Source organism: Papaver somniferum, chromosome 11, assembly GCF_003573695.1.
Source record: "Papaver somniferum cultivar HN1 chromosome 11, ASM357369v1, whole genome shotgun sequence".
In the NCBI taxonomy this organism is placed as follows: Eukaryota; Viridiplantae; Streptophyta; class Magnoliopsida; order Ranunculales; family Papaveraceae; genus Papaver; species Papaver somniferum.
In genome coordinates, this window is record NC_039368.1 from 66,287,908 (window position 1) to 66,302,038 (window position 14,131).

At 36.7% G+C, this 14,131-nt stretch overlaps 2 protein-coding genes across 4 annotated transcripts; one reads left to right on the forward strand and one right to left on the reverse strand.

Annotated features, from left to right (window-relative positions):
• Window positions 1-6,636: 6,636 nt before the first annotated feature.
• Window positions 6,637-8,561, forward strand: LOC113321904 (protein PXR1-like). The gene is made up of 2 exons (XM_026569860.1): window positions 6,637-6,771; window positions 7,416-8,561. Exon 2 carries the CDS (start codon window positions 7,483-7,485, stop codon window positions 8,395-8,397), a length of 915 nt encoding a protein of 304 aa, XP_026425645.1. The 5' UTR covers window positions 6,637-6,771; window positions 7,416-7,482; the 3' UTR covers window positions 8,398-8,561.
• Window positions 8,562-8,682: 121 nt separating this feature from the next.
• LOC113321902 (putative pentatricopeptide repeat-containing protein At3g16710, mitochondrial) lies at window positions 8,683-13,105 on the reverse strand. 3 transcript variants are annotated; one of them, XM_026569858.1, is made up of 5 exons: window positions 12,921-13,105; window positions 12,802-12,828; window positions 12,656-12,715; window positions 11,233-11,311; window positions 8,683-11,143 (listed from the first exon to the last, which is right to left on the reverse strand). In XM_026569858.1, the coding sequence occupies exons 1-5, from the start codon at window positions 12,960-12,962 to the stop codon at window positions 8,769-8,771; spliced, it is 2,583 nt and encodes an 860-aa protein (XP_026425643.1). In that variant the 5' UTR covers window positions 12,963-13,105; the 3' UTR covers window positions 8,683-8,768. The 3 variants fall into 3 exon arrangements, with proteins under 3 accessions (XP_026425643.1, XP_026425644.1, XP_026425642.1); XM_026569859.1 differs by lacking the exon at window positions 12,921-13,105 and adding an exon at window positions 11,896-12,043 and having other exon boundaries at window positions 12,802-12,836; XM_026569857.1 differs by having other exon boundaries at window positions 12,802-13,096.
• Window positions 13,106-14,131: the final 1,026 nt, after the last annotated feature.

The following is a 14,131-nucleotide window of genomic DNA, read 5'->3' on the forward strand; positions in this document are numbered from 1 at the left end:
TAATTCTAATAGAATTGCTATCAAACAAACATGGTTGTTAGTTTAAGATTACTCGAACAACAAATGTATCTCAAAGATTTGTTTGCATTCCAAGTGGTGTGAAGGGTGCAGTTTGGAATACAATATGGTCTTCTGTCGCAAAAGAGAAACCTCAACAACAAAAAGTTTCAAACTTGAACATGATTGTCAATCAAGGTGTGGATGTGAAGAACATGATTGTCAATCAAGGTGTGGATGTGAAGAACAGATGGAAGCCAGTTTCATCTTCTCCGGAGTTTTCAGAGGATTTTTATTCACTCGGTTTAGCAGTAATAATTCAAAATTATAATATTGGTTGGAAGAGAATTGCAAAGGACATTTCAAAGGTTTTTAAAATGGAAAATCTTAATCTCCGCAGTATCAATGGGAAATTAGCTTTCTTCAAAGTTGGAGATATGGATTCTTTCTCCATGTTTTCAAATCCTCAAACTTTCATGGTGGGTAACTCACAGGTCATTATCAGACAATGGCATCAGGATGATGCTTATATCAAAGGGGATTTCTCTCTAGCAGGTCAACACTGGATTGGAATTGGGGAACTTCCATTACATTTATGGTTCAAAAGTTCTTTCAATTCAATTTGTAAGTCATGGGGTAAGGTGGTCGAAGTTCATTCATCAACTACTGCTATGTCAAAACTTAATAGTTGTAAGGTTAAGGTCCTTTGTGATCTTAATAAAATCCCTGCAGATGTTGCTTTCAAGGACATATGGCTAAGTATTGAATGGATCCAGGAAGAGTCTTTTGGTTCTCAAGAACACAAGAAAAAACTAAAATATGTGGTCATGGTGGTGGATTCAACAGGTCAACAAATCCCTGTATCTCAGCTACCTAATTCCTCCAATTAATCTGTATCTTTAGTTTTTGTTTCAGAATCAAAAGCTACGTCAAGTGAAGATTTTACTTCAACGCCGAGAAATATTCCTCATAATTCAAATAAGACGGATACTTCGGCGCAAAGTTTGTTGAATAAGGAAAGCACTCCAGTAACCAGTTTGTTACTAAGGGGTAATTCTACTACTCCTAGTTCAAACAGGGTCTGCTCACATGACTCGGGGTTATTATTTCACTTGACTGATCCACACCCCTGGGTAATAGTAAGAATAAAAAATATGAAGGTTTCAGATCATAATTTGGGGCACTCGGTAGGTGTTTCTACCCAAGATCTGACACCCACAAAATATTTGAATTGAAGTGATTCGGTTGTCTCGCTTGCGTGTAAATCAGGGTCTTCACCGATCCTCAATTCAAATATCTCTGCGCCAAAAGGAACGGTGGTTTCCAACACACTCCGATCTGTCTCGCGTGCGTGTCAATCAGACGGTGGTGGAGTTAATTTGCCACTATTCTATTTTGGATCCTTAAATTGTAATCAGGCTAATACTACTCCCATAGTTTTATGCGCAATTTCTGATTCTACAAATGCTACAAAAGACACATGTGCAGCTGACACAGTGCTTATTTCAAAAAATGTAGCCGTTGAGAATCAGAATTCAATTAATACGTCTCAAGAAATTGAAATACAAAAAATGGTGGAATTTCATATTTCTTTCAATAGACAGTTAGGTATTAATTTTGATAATACTCACTCTCGCAATGTATGCAAAAATCTTGTTCTCATTCTAAATAATTCGGAGGAAAACAATATCCAGCCAATGTTTGAAGATTTGGATGGGTTGGAGGATTATGATTCGATAGATGAGGAAGAATTTGTTCAGGATACTCTTGTATCTTCGGGGGATAAGAATCTTTGTAATGGATCTTAACATCATGTCTTGGAACCTTAGGGGCTTGAACAATGAACTCAAAGTTCAGGCAGTACGATAGGCAATTAGGAAAAATAGAGTTTCAATTTGCACTATCCAAGAATCTAAAATGAAAAATGTAGATGATGCTCTTATAAGATCCTTATGGGGTAACAACAATTGTGAGTATGCTTTCGTTCCTTCTGAAGGTAATTCTGGAGGTATTATAACTATGTGGAATGGTGATGATGTAATCATGGAGGAAGTTCTTTTAGGTGCTTTCTCTTTATCAATCAGATTTAAAAACACCAATGATGGTTTCGTTTGGCTTTTTACTTCAGTGTATGGAGCTTCTGATCCAGCTGATTATGCTCAATTTTGGCAAGAATTAGCAGACATTCGAACCATTATGTTTGAGCCATATTCGGGGTGACTGGAATGTTATCTTGTGTCAAGCTGACAGAAATAGAGCTGGTGGTACCAAAAGAAACAGGAAAAATTTCAAGCATTTCTTAAATTCTCAGAATTTAGTGGATATTCCAATGGCAGGGGGAAGATTCACTTGGACAAACTCTCAATCTTCTCCACTTCTCCAAAGACTCGATAGATTTGTCATGTCTATGGAATGGGAGGATAGATGTCCAGGCCTTATCCAAACCAGACTCAAGAGACCAATTTCATATCATGATCCCATCCTATTGAGTTGCTATGGAGGTACTACTTTCAAATCTCCCTTTATATTTGAGAACTATTTCTTATCTCATCCTGATTTTTTAAATAATATGAGGATTTGATGGAATAATTTAACTTTTAGTGGCAAACCAAGTTTTATCTTGGCAAAAAAACTACAAGCCTTAAAAAATTTCATCAAAAAGTGGGGTAGAGAAAATTTTGGCTCCTTACAGGATGAGCAGGATAGATTGGAAAACCTTATTGATGTGATGGACAACCTAGAAGAAATAAATGGGTTGTCACAAGATGAATTTGCTGAGGGAGAGAATTTCAGGTTACAGCATAAAACTGATTCCCTAAATCTTGCAAGGAAATGCATGCAAGATCAAAAGGCCAATGGTTCATGGATGGTGAAAGGAATTCAAAAAAAAAATCACAAGAATGCTTCCTGCAGGTACAGAGCAAATGGCATTACATCCTTAGTCATAAATGATACTATGTGTCATGATAAGGATTATATTAATGCTGAGGCAAAGAGATTCTACAGTGATTTATTCACAGAACAGTATCCTTTAAGACCTACTTTTGAAGACTTAGTACTTCCTTCTTTGAGTGTGCAGAATAGCATCATGTTGGAGAGACCTTTTTCTGAAGATGAAGTTTGTAATGTGATTAAGTGTTTTGGTTTAAACAAATCACCAGGTCCTGATGGGTACACAATGGAATTTTTTAAGGCTACATGGGATATCATTAAACCGTAGCTAATGAATGTCTTTAATGAGTTCCACTATACTGGTAGTTTAGACTGGAGACTAAACTGTACAAATATTATCCTTCTTCCAAAGTGTGAAGGTGTTGTCTCAATGCATAATTACAGACCCATTAGTCTCATAGGTGGCATTTACAAAATCATTTCTAAGTGTCTAGCTGATAGAATGAAAGTGGTAATGCCAACTATAATTTCTAAATTCCAAGGGGCTTTTATAGATGAAAGGCAGATTACAGATGGAATCTTGATTGCCTCTGAACTGATAGATGCAAGAGAAAGATCTAATACTCCTGGTTTAGTGGTTAAAGTAGATTTGCAGAAAGCTTTTGGCAATATAAATTGGAATTGCTTAGATTACACAATGTCAAGGTTTGATTTTGGGAATTTCTGGAGGAAATGGATCCACTAATACATTGCAAATGTCAGACTCTCTATCTCTTTGAATGGTTCTTGTTCTGAGTTGTTCAGAAGCAGTAAAGGGGTAATACAAGGAGACCCATTATCACCTTTCTTATTCATTTTAGTGGTTGAAGTTCTTTCCTTAATGATACAAAGAGCTGCAAATTTGAATCTCACTCAAGGTTTCAAACCTTCTGCAAATGGTGACACTATACAGCGTTTACAGTTTGCAGATGATCTAATTATGTTTCTAGATGACAGTGAAGAACATATTACAAACCTCAAGAACATTTTAATTTCTTTTGAAATGATCTCAGGTTTGAAAGTAAACTACAAGAAGAGTGCTTTGGTGGCTGTTGGAAATGCTCAATTTGTAGACTCTTGTGCTTTGATTTTTTGTTGTCAAAAAGTGCAATTTCCTCTAAACTATTTGGGAATTTCTTTAGGAAGCAAATCAAAATCAGTGACTGTGTGGGAAGTGATCATTCAGAAATTTCAACAAAGATTAAGCAACTGGCAGAGAAGATATCTATCAAAGGGTGGAAGGTTGATGCTTATCAAGCATGTGCTCTGCAGTTTACCAATTTATTATCTCTCTCTTTTTCAAATGCCTGCTTCTGTGGAAAAACAATTAGACAAGATTATGAGATGCTTTCTTTGGGGTATTGACAAGAAAAGAGGTTGGGTAGGTTGGAACAAGGTAAATATCTCTAAACAAAGAGGTGGAACAGGAGTAAAAAGGCTGAGACTCATTAATAAAGATTTACATGCTAAGTGAATTTGGAGGTATAATGCAGAGAGAAAGGCCTTCTGGAGATCTATCATAAACCAAAAATTTGGAGGATCTGAAAATGCTCTTTTACCAAATGATTCTAGGTCTTCTGTGGGTAAGAGTTTGTGGGCAGGAATCCTAAAATCTAAGAGTATTGTTCAACATCATTCTACTATACACATTCAAAGTGGTAACAGATGCTCTTTTTGGAATGATGTGTGGATAGGTGAACATTCACTTGCTAGCTTATATCCCTCACTTCATAGAATTTCAAGAAATAAATATGCTGCCATAAGAGACATGATCAAATTCTCTGACAATATCACTGCATGGGATTCAACTTCTGCAGAAATCTCAAGGAAGATGAAGTGGGAATGGTTGCAAATTTATTGGGTCAACTTAATGCTCCAACTGTAGCTGACTCTGGAGATGATTTCTTGACTTGGAATGCTGGTAATACTTTCACAGTAAAATCTTGTTATGATGCTATTGAGTTTGCAGGTTTTATCAGATTCCACACAAAAGTTTATGGAATCCTAGAATTTCCCAAAAAGTAATCTTCTTTACTTGGAACTTATGTTACAATGCAGCCCCAACTTTAGACACATTACATAATTCTGTTGTAAAAAATGGCTGCATTATGTGCAAGAAGGCTGTTGAGTCCAATTCTCACTTATTTTTGCATTGTGAGGAGACTAGGAAACTATGGAACTTTTTTTTTTCAACAGTTTCAAGCTAGTTTGGGTTTTCAGAGACAATGTAAAAGCAACATTGTGGGAGTGGAACAAGAAGAAAGGTAAATCTTTGAAGAATAGGTTGTGGAGCATGATCCCATTTGCAATTTGGTGGGTTGTCTGGAATGAAAGGAGTGGAAGACTCTTTCAAGGAAAGTATAAAAAAATTTATCAGCTCTTGTGTGAAGTCAAATGTTTTGCTGTTTTACTGGTCTTTAGGTACAAAGATCTTTCATAACATTTCTCTAAATAGTTTGTTGTTCAACTAGGAAGGGGTCATAGGATTGTAGTAACCTGGGAGGCAATTTCCCTTTTGAGTTCTTTTCATTTTCAGTTTTGAGGTCACGCTATTTATACCATCTGTGGAACTCTATTTTTTTTTCTTAGCTGCCACTTCTTGTGGTATTCATGATTTTCAATATATCTTGTCTTTTTTGAGTAAAATAATAAAATAAAATGAAAATGCGCAGTTGAAATGCACAGATCAGCCGACTCAGTAGTACTCACTCGCATCATGGAAAGCAGTCGTGCGCCTAGTTAGCAATTCGGGATTCGGCAAACGTACGGAACGGCAAACGTACGAGTATTATACGGTTTTGTAAAATCCAGATTCGGTTCAAAATTCGGTCAACGGGACGTGATTCGTCAGTAATTCGGAACGGCATACGTATGTGTATAATTCGATTTATAAATGTGAGTTCGGCTCTGAAATTCGGTATCTATATATAACAAATAGTTTGTATTTATAAGGTCATAGACCAATTTTTATGCATATGTGTGAGTTATTTAAAGAAAAAATAAACTTAATATGATGATATTAATAATATATACAACATTAGTTATCCAAGAGGACGTTGTATGGTGGTTTAGATGCTTGGTTAGTGAGTTTGAGATCTCTCTCACCTTCACCTTCAAATCTCTTCAGTCGTTTTTGTTTCATAAAAATTACAACACTTTTAATATTCGGTCGTGTATGTTCGGGAGGCAGTAAAGCCCAAAAAGTGGAGTCTTTGAAAAGAAAAAGCTAAAGAATTTATGGCGAATTAAGCGGACGTATCATTCGGGATACGTAAAATTCGTGAACGGTTCGCGAATAATCCGGGAATGCCACATAATACGCGACTTGGGTTCGGAGTTGCAAACGTACGCGAATAAGACGGTAAAATTCGTGATACGGAAAAATTCGCGAATGATTCGCGAATCATTCGCGAACTTACTAACTAGGGTCGTGCGTGCATTATATTTCCGAAGCATTACTGCCATAACATGCATGCCGTCATCTATTGGTTCGATTAGTCTAGCATATTTGACGCGTTACGGACACGCTGGCCATTATGCATCGTCTCATCCACTGCCACCTACTTGTCAAAGGTGAGTAGGCCCACTGAGTCCTTGAAAGTAGCGCCAAGACACTCATTTTGACTTGGATTCACCGCGTTGGCTACTGGTTACTACTCCTTTACTACGGCTTTTCTCTATAAATACTATCGACTTGGATGCTACGAGTTACTCCTTTACATCGAGTCTGAAAGAAGAACGAGAAAAAAAGAAAGAATTTTCGATCTGTTAATAAATACTGTATTGGATATTGAAATCGCGGAGACCATTTTAGAAGAGATAATTCAGATCAATCCAGTCTAGGTATGTTAATTGCACTTCTTCCGTTTCTTTGATTTTAGTTTTCACTTATGAATTACTTTTGTTTAGTAGAAATTGCTTTAATGTGATTAATGATCAAGAAAGATGCTTAAACTTGTTGCCATGATCATGAACTTGTTCTTTTGAAAACATCTCTGCGTGTGCGATTCTTAAATTACATCAGAGCTATCAGAATTACACATTCTAGTTAACTTCTTAGACGATCAATTTGCACTAAAAAGTAGATCTAGATTTTTCGTAAGATCGAATTAAATGGATCAGTTTTGCTTTGGAAAATTCAATAAGCTGCCTTATAATCACGGATAGGATAAGATTTTGGTGTATGAGAAAGGGTTCTGTGTGAATGCGACGTTATGACCGTTCCGGTGCTAGTGCAGCATCGGTTTCTAATAGGACTGATCCAAAACTGCACTGGGCACTCCAGAAGTTTGCAAAGAATGCTGCCAAAAGTACTGAAAATTTGGGATTAGACTAGTATTAGTGGATCAACTAATGCGCTTTTCTTTAGCAGTCTAGATTTTATGATTGTCTAATTGTTGTTAAGGTTTTGTTGGAATGCTGTTTCATTTTACAATTGAGATCTTAAATGTCAGTTTACTCAAAGGGCTTATATGTTTGTACTGCAGGGCAATCTAAGACCAAGCAAAGAAATTGTTTAGTACTCTCTTGTTAAAGCTAATTTCAAAAGAACATATGGCAGACAAGGACGAGAAGAAAACTGAAATGGAGCTGGAAGTGAAGAGTACATATACTGAAGATGAGAAGCCGAAACACAAAGAGGAGAAAGAGAAAAAACATGAAGAGGGTGAAGAGAAGGGAAACAAAGACAAGGAGAAAAAACACAAAGAGGGAGATGAAGGAAAGAAGAAGAAAGAAAAAAAGGAGAAAGATGGAGAAGAAGAAGAGGTGAAGGAAAAAGAGAAAGACAATAAGAAGAAGAGCGAAGAAGGAGATGCTGTAGATGAAGAGGGAACAGAAAAAGAAGCTAAGAAGGAAAAGAAAGACAAAGAAGTTAAAAAAGATAAGAAAGACAAGGAGAAGAAAAATGAAGGTCTAGAAGACGAGGAAGGCGAAGACAAAAAGAAAGAAAAGAAAAAGAAGAAGAAAGACAACGATGGCGAAGAAGAACTGAAGGAAGGGGAAGATGAAAAGAAAGAAAAGAAGAAGAAGAAAGACAAAGATGGCAAAGAAGAACTGAAGGAAGGGGAAGACGAAAAGAAAGAAAAGAAGAAGAAGAAGAAGAAGAAGGACAAAGATGGTGAAGAAGACAATAAGGATGAAAAGAAGGCTAAGGGCAAAGATGAAAAATCAAAGAAGAAGGAGAAGGATGAAGGCACGGACATGAAAGAAGAAAAAAAGAAAGACAAGGGAAGGAGAAAGATGGAAAGGATAAAAAAGAAAAAGAGAAGAAGGACAAGAGCAAAGATGAGAAAGATGGCAGCAGCAAGAAAAAAGAAAAGGATGGGGAATCAAAGGAAGAGAAGAAGGAGAAGAAGAACAAGGATCAAGATAAAGAGAAGAACAAGAACAAGGAAAGTGAGGAATAGAAGTGCTTCTGACAAGCCAATAGACTCGCCAGCTGCTACTGAAACTAATGAACACAGATGATTGCTGATGCAGTTCAGCAATGTACTGTAATCTTCTTGGACCTTTTCTTTTTTTTATATTCCTCAAGATTGTAGTGGTTTAGAGGTTTTGTACGGTTTAACAGCTTGTATGAGTAAACTGTATCACGGCAATACCCTATCTGAATAACATGAACTTTTACTGAAGAGATTGTTTGTTGTGCACCCATCAGCTTGGAGCTCTTACGGCTTTAGCTTTAGATTCAGTATACAGAGATACTAGCAACCTAATTCAGGTCACAGTAGCTTCAATGTAAAAGAAGGTAGATGCAAAAATGACAGACCTCCCAGTATTCATTTCATTTAACCAAGAAAACACGTAACAGATCAGTGGGTTCTACATTTTCCGTATATTTACTCCCACTGAGGTGAAAGGTGTCCCCTTTCAACAAATCTCATCATAAGCCTCTTTGCCTCTACTTGCTTTCCATCTAATATCAATCTTTCATTCACCTTCTTACACAACTTCAGGTCAGGAATCAAATTCCTATTGAACATTCGACAAGCGACTTTGTATGCTGATAAAGGAAGTCTCTTCTCCAAGAAACTCTCGATAAGCAAATGGCTCGTATCAGCATCAGTTTTTGACGCTGTTCTCAAAACCTTGTTCAAAGCCTTATAAGCCTCCTCCGGCTTACCAAATCTACAAAGTTTTTCAACAACTTGATTATAAGCTGCCCTGAATTCTTGCCTTAACAGCATTTTCTCAAGCAACTTCAATAGTTCTTCCACTTCCCCGTTTTCACAATACCGAGAGATAACGGTCCGATAAGTAACTGGTGTTGGAAGCAATCCCTTATGAAGCATTTTTTCAGTAAGCTTAGTCGCCTCTTCCATTCTACCGCTTTTACCAAATGCATCAATTAATGTTGTATACGTAAACACGTCAGGCTGTTTGTTTTTAAGATACATGTCATCCACCAAAGAAAGAGCAGCTTCCAAATCACCTTCTTTACAAAACCCATGTATTACAGTTGTAAAATTTACAACATTAACAGCACAGCCCTTGCTCAAACATTCTTCCATAAAATTCTTGGCCTCATCAACCCTCCCTTCTCGGCAAATAGATTGAAGTAATAGATTAATTTCAGCAGAGGTTGGAAAGAAACCCTTTGTAACCATCTCTTTTACCACCTCGCAAGCCTCGGCCAATTTCCCTTCCCTACGAAGTCCATGCATCACAACGCTATATGTGATGGCATTTGGGGTCCACCAATCCTCCTCGCTCATATTCATCATCTCTCTAGCCTCTGATGAGTTTCCTGACCTACAAAGCCCATTTAACAATGCCGTGTACGATACAGTATTTGGTTTGCAGCCATGCTCGTACATTTTCTTAATCATCTTCTTAGCTTGATCAACCTCTCCTGTCTGACAAAACCCATTCACAACTGCAGTATAAGTAACAACATCCGGCAGACAACCCTTAGTAAACATCTCATTAACAATTTCTTTTGCCTTGCCCAAATTTCCTTTCTGACAATACGAGTCCACTATTGCACTGTATCCCACCTTATCCACTCTAAATCCTTTCTCTTCTGATTCTCTCAAGAAATCAAGAGCCTCGTCACCATGCCCATTCTTTGACAAAACATGAATAAGATTATTGTATGTGACTTGGTCTGGCATTAAGTTACCATCCATCTTCATTTTCACCAACAACTCTCGCACTTCCTTTATTCTTTTCTCTTTACAGAAGAAACCCATGACAGTATAATAACTGATCTTATCAGGATTACACCCCTTTAGGGGCATTTCATTCATCAATTCCAAGGCATCATCAACTCGATGAACGTCACAATAGCCTTTTATCAGGCAGTTAAAGGTAACGACATCAGGTTCAATTCCAACCCTCTGCATCCTATCCAGAAACCGTAATGCTTTCTCCATTTGATTTGCTAATACCAGAATGAAAATTGCAGTGCTACAAACAGACAAGTCGGGAACACATCCTGATTTCTGCATCAAATTTAAAACACGCATTGCACTCCTCAATTGGCCTGCTCGGCTGTATGAAATCATCAAATACCTATATGCTTTCGGCTGCATTTCAATACGGCGTCGAACCATTAGCCGAAGAACTCTCCTGCAACCTTGGCACAGCTTTGTTTTGCTTAGAATCTCAAGCAAAGTATAGTAAACCTGTGGGTCATGGCGGTACCTCCATTGTCGATCTGCCCAGTAGAAAAAATTTAGAGCAACTCGCTCATCAACCTGATTACGGAGAATTGAGCATACTTGCCGAGGTTTGAGGCTTCTTAATAAATGCCTTAAATTTCCTTCAAGATCTGGATTCCACGCTTGCCTATGTTGAATTAGTCTACATACTTCTCTAACCAAAGGGTGGTTTCTAAATTCATCATCACCAACTTCTGTAACTTTTTCAGCTTCTGAAGTTTGATGGTTACTTTTTGCTCTAAACGAATTCAAGACCCCAAAATCCTCATCATCATCAGTTTCTTCTTCTGATTCTTTTTCGGAATCAGATTGTGGATTGTGGGCCTCAGCAAATGAGTCTAGGACCATATGTCCTTGAATATTTTCTTCTTCAGCACCAGTAACAAAGTCATACTTTTCCACAAGATTACTGTTAGGGTTATTAGTTGGAAAGGAAGAGGATATCTCAAACTCAATTCCTTTACAGTAACTTAGGTTATTAAATTTACTTCTATTCTCTGTGCCAGTATCTCTAAATTCTAAGTTTCCATAACAACTCCAAAAAATCTTCCCTGTAAAATGCAATAACAGTGTAAGAGTAAGAAATATGAAAAAGAGATGTTTTTTGAGAGTAAGTAACAGCAATCAAATAACCCCTTACCCAATGACATCCTTGTATTACTAGTGATGTTCGCTTCTTCAGCATTATGGAGAGTCAAATGTGTGTATCCATCAAATACCTGTGGAGAAAGCAAACATTTACTCATTATCCTAGCTATCTAATGATACACAATACAAAGCCATGGTCTTGCGATGATAAAGATAAATGTCTACAGCCACTGCCTACATTTATTGACATACCCATGATGATGCTAACATACATTCACAAAAATATGAAATTCTTATACCGCACACCTAGGAAAAGATTCCGAAATCACATATTTCAGTTGGTCCGCATGATAATGTAAGTCGAACAAGTATCCCCAGTACTGAGCATAAAAGAGATGCTTCTGCATAAGTTGATTGTAGGCAGTGAATAATAATGTTCAACTGATTACATAGTCAACAAGGTCATCTTGCTAACATGACCTGACATTCATTGCAACTCACACCCAGTAACTAAAAGGCATTGTCATCTATAAGAATCATCTTTTCATGATTTAATGCTTTTATGACCAAAAGGAAACTGGGAATACCCCAGCCGGTTCACGCATATGACCAATGGAACCTAATGGTAAAATTAGATACTTGTATAACAGTCCTGGTAACCAGTATCCTGTAATCTTGACTGTGTTTTTGAAAAGTCGAAAGTTTTGAAACTGACCCAAATATAAGCTATACCACGTTATGTGCTGCCCAACTCCATGACCACTTTAATAGCACAAACTGTTTTACTTAACACTCAAAAGAACTAAAGAAATGTTATCCACAAAAAAATGGAAAGTTTCATTGGTGTTCTTCACAGCAGCTGCCTGTCAAAACACAAACATTTCATAGCTGTGAGTTATTTATTATCCCATAGCAAAATCTATCTGATCGTGCTATTATTTGTTTATGATCCACTTGTAATTAGTAAAACGGCTTTGATTCACACCAACTAATTCAAGAACTGTACTTCATGGTAGATTGTATGGAAACAAAATTATCAAATTTCAGTCTACTTATTCCAGTTAAAAGACGCTCTTTCTCCTGCTTTTCTGAGTAACCATCAATATGACGATGCCAACAATCCAAATAAAAAAACACTGATTCAACAGTTGATGGAGGATGTACGAATCCTGGAAACTATTATTATACACTGGTGCTTAGAAAGAAAGTTTCTAGATAAATGATACCCAAAACAGGAAGCATCCCGTTACGGGGATGAATTCTTTGATTCGTTTCTTTTTCTTTCAACATTTGCATAAGATCCTTTTCCAGAATCTTGATCAAACATGTTGCCAGCAAGTCTATGTACTAACCAGCTACAAGCTTAAAATTTCTAGTGTGTTAATTGAATCAAACCCTACAGTCCTTCAATAACATAAAATTGCAATTCTAACACTGGATTCCAAATTGCAATAGAAGAATGAGAAAAAACTTACAATTTGGGATGTCATTTCCAAGATTTTCAGCTCAAACAACCAAACTTGAATCCGTGCTTTCTGAAAACAGAAGCACACGAATTAAGATACAGGATTAAAGATAAATAGGAAATATAAAGTAAAGTGAAATCGTTTGTACAACTTACAATTCGACGAAAGCAAGAAATGAGATTCTGACAATGGTATACATCCCAAACACAGTTAGTACGAGGAGAGAGGGTGAGAAAGAGAGAAGACTGAAAAGTAAGTGTCTTGAGATCCATACCATGTGTCGAATCATTGTCCCCTGAACGCTGGTAGTCGCCATGGACAGGGAATCTTGAATTCCCTCCTCAACTATGTTGAAAGAATGAAGTACACGGACAGAAACCCTAAAGCCAAAGGAAAATTAGAACCATTGTCCAAAAGCAGAGTTCTCAAGTGACTCTAAGAGCGTCCACAATGGACGAGTAAAAGGTTGAGTACAACTATATTTGGTCAAATTGAATGTAACCCGGGTGGCATGGTTTATTAGAATGGTGGCATTCTAATATTACAAAAAGGGTCACTACAAGATCATTTAAGATGTCCCTTATCAAAAAATATTGGAAATGACAAATTAATCTTCATAATTGATAATCTAGTTTAGTGATGATAATCTAGTTTAGTGCTAATGATTAAGTTTCACTTCAATTAACTCTAAATCAAAACAAAATCAGATTTTAGAGTTCTTTTAAAAAAAAAAAAAATTAAAGATGATAGAGATGGTTTAACCCATCAATCAATTAAAGAAATTAACCAACAAAGTGAAGAACCATTACCTGAAAATGACCAGGTATATTTCTAAATTAGTCCCAACTAGCTTTTTGTTGCTCAAATACGTAAAAAATTCAATTTTTTTAACATTTTCAGAACTAATTACGGTTGGAATTTTGCTCGTACTGAAACCGTAAATCATAGTTACGGTTCGTAAAAGATGAACTACTAACCGTAACTGGTTAAATTTGGGGAAAACCCAATCGTAAAACCAGTTATGGTTGGTAACTAAATGCTCGATACGAACCGTAACTGAGTTATGGTTGGTAACTAGATGCTCGATACCAACCGTAACTGAGTTACGGTTCGTAAACTAATATAGTTACCAACCGTAACTGAAGAAAATTCCCATATATAAGAACATATGGTTGGTAATTGCTATTACCAACCGTAACAACATCAAAATCTCCAGTTACGGTTCGTAATAGAATTAAAATCAACCGTAACTCACATAAACCCAGAAACTTCAATTTCAATTTTCATCTAAAACCCTAATTTTTGATAGAAATTAAACTTAAATCAACAAAATAAACTAAACTCTAATTGGGTTTTCCAAAACATACTTCATATAAGTAATTACACTACACTTGATTAATTTTTGAATCGTCGACTAATCGAAGAACATGAAATTTTTAGTTTTAATGGAGGTTATGGTTGATGGGGGAGGAGAAGAGAAAAAGA

What these genes read in the sequence shown, in the direction of transcription:
- LOC113321902 (XM_026569857.1), bottom strand. Translation starts at nt 12,918, where the DNA reads ATGGATCTCAAGACACTTACTTTTCAGTCTTCTCTCTTTCTCACCCTC. An exon ending in TTTCTTGCTTTCGTCGAATT is followed by an intron (nt 12,716 to 12,801) that starts GTAAGTTGTACA and finishes TTCTGTTTTCAG; the next exon opens with AAAGCACGGATTCAAGTTTG. An exon ending in TGGAAATGACATCCCAAATT is followed by an intron (nt 11,312 to 12,655) that starts GTAAGTTTTTTC and finishes CTTTCTCCACAG; the next exon opens with GTATTTGATGGATACACACA.
- LOC113321904 (XM_026569860.1), top strand. Translation starts at nt 7,483, where the DNA reads ATGGCAGACAAGGACGAGAAGAAAACTGAAATGGAGCTGGAAGTGAAG.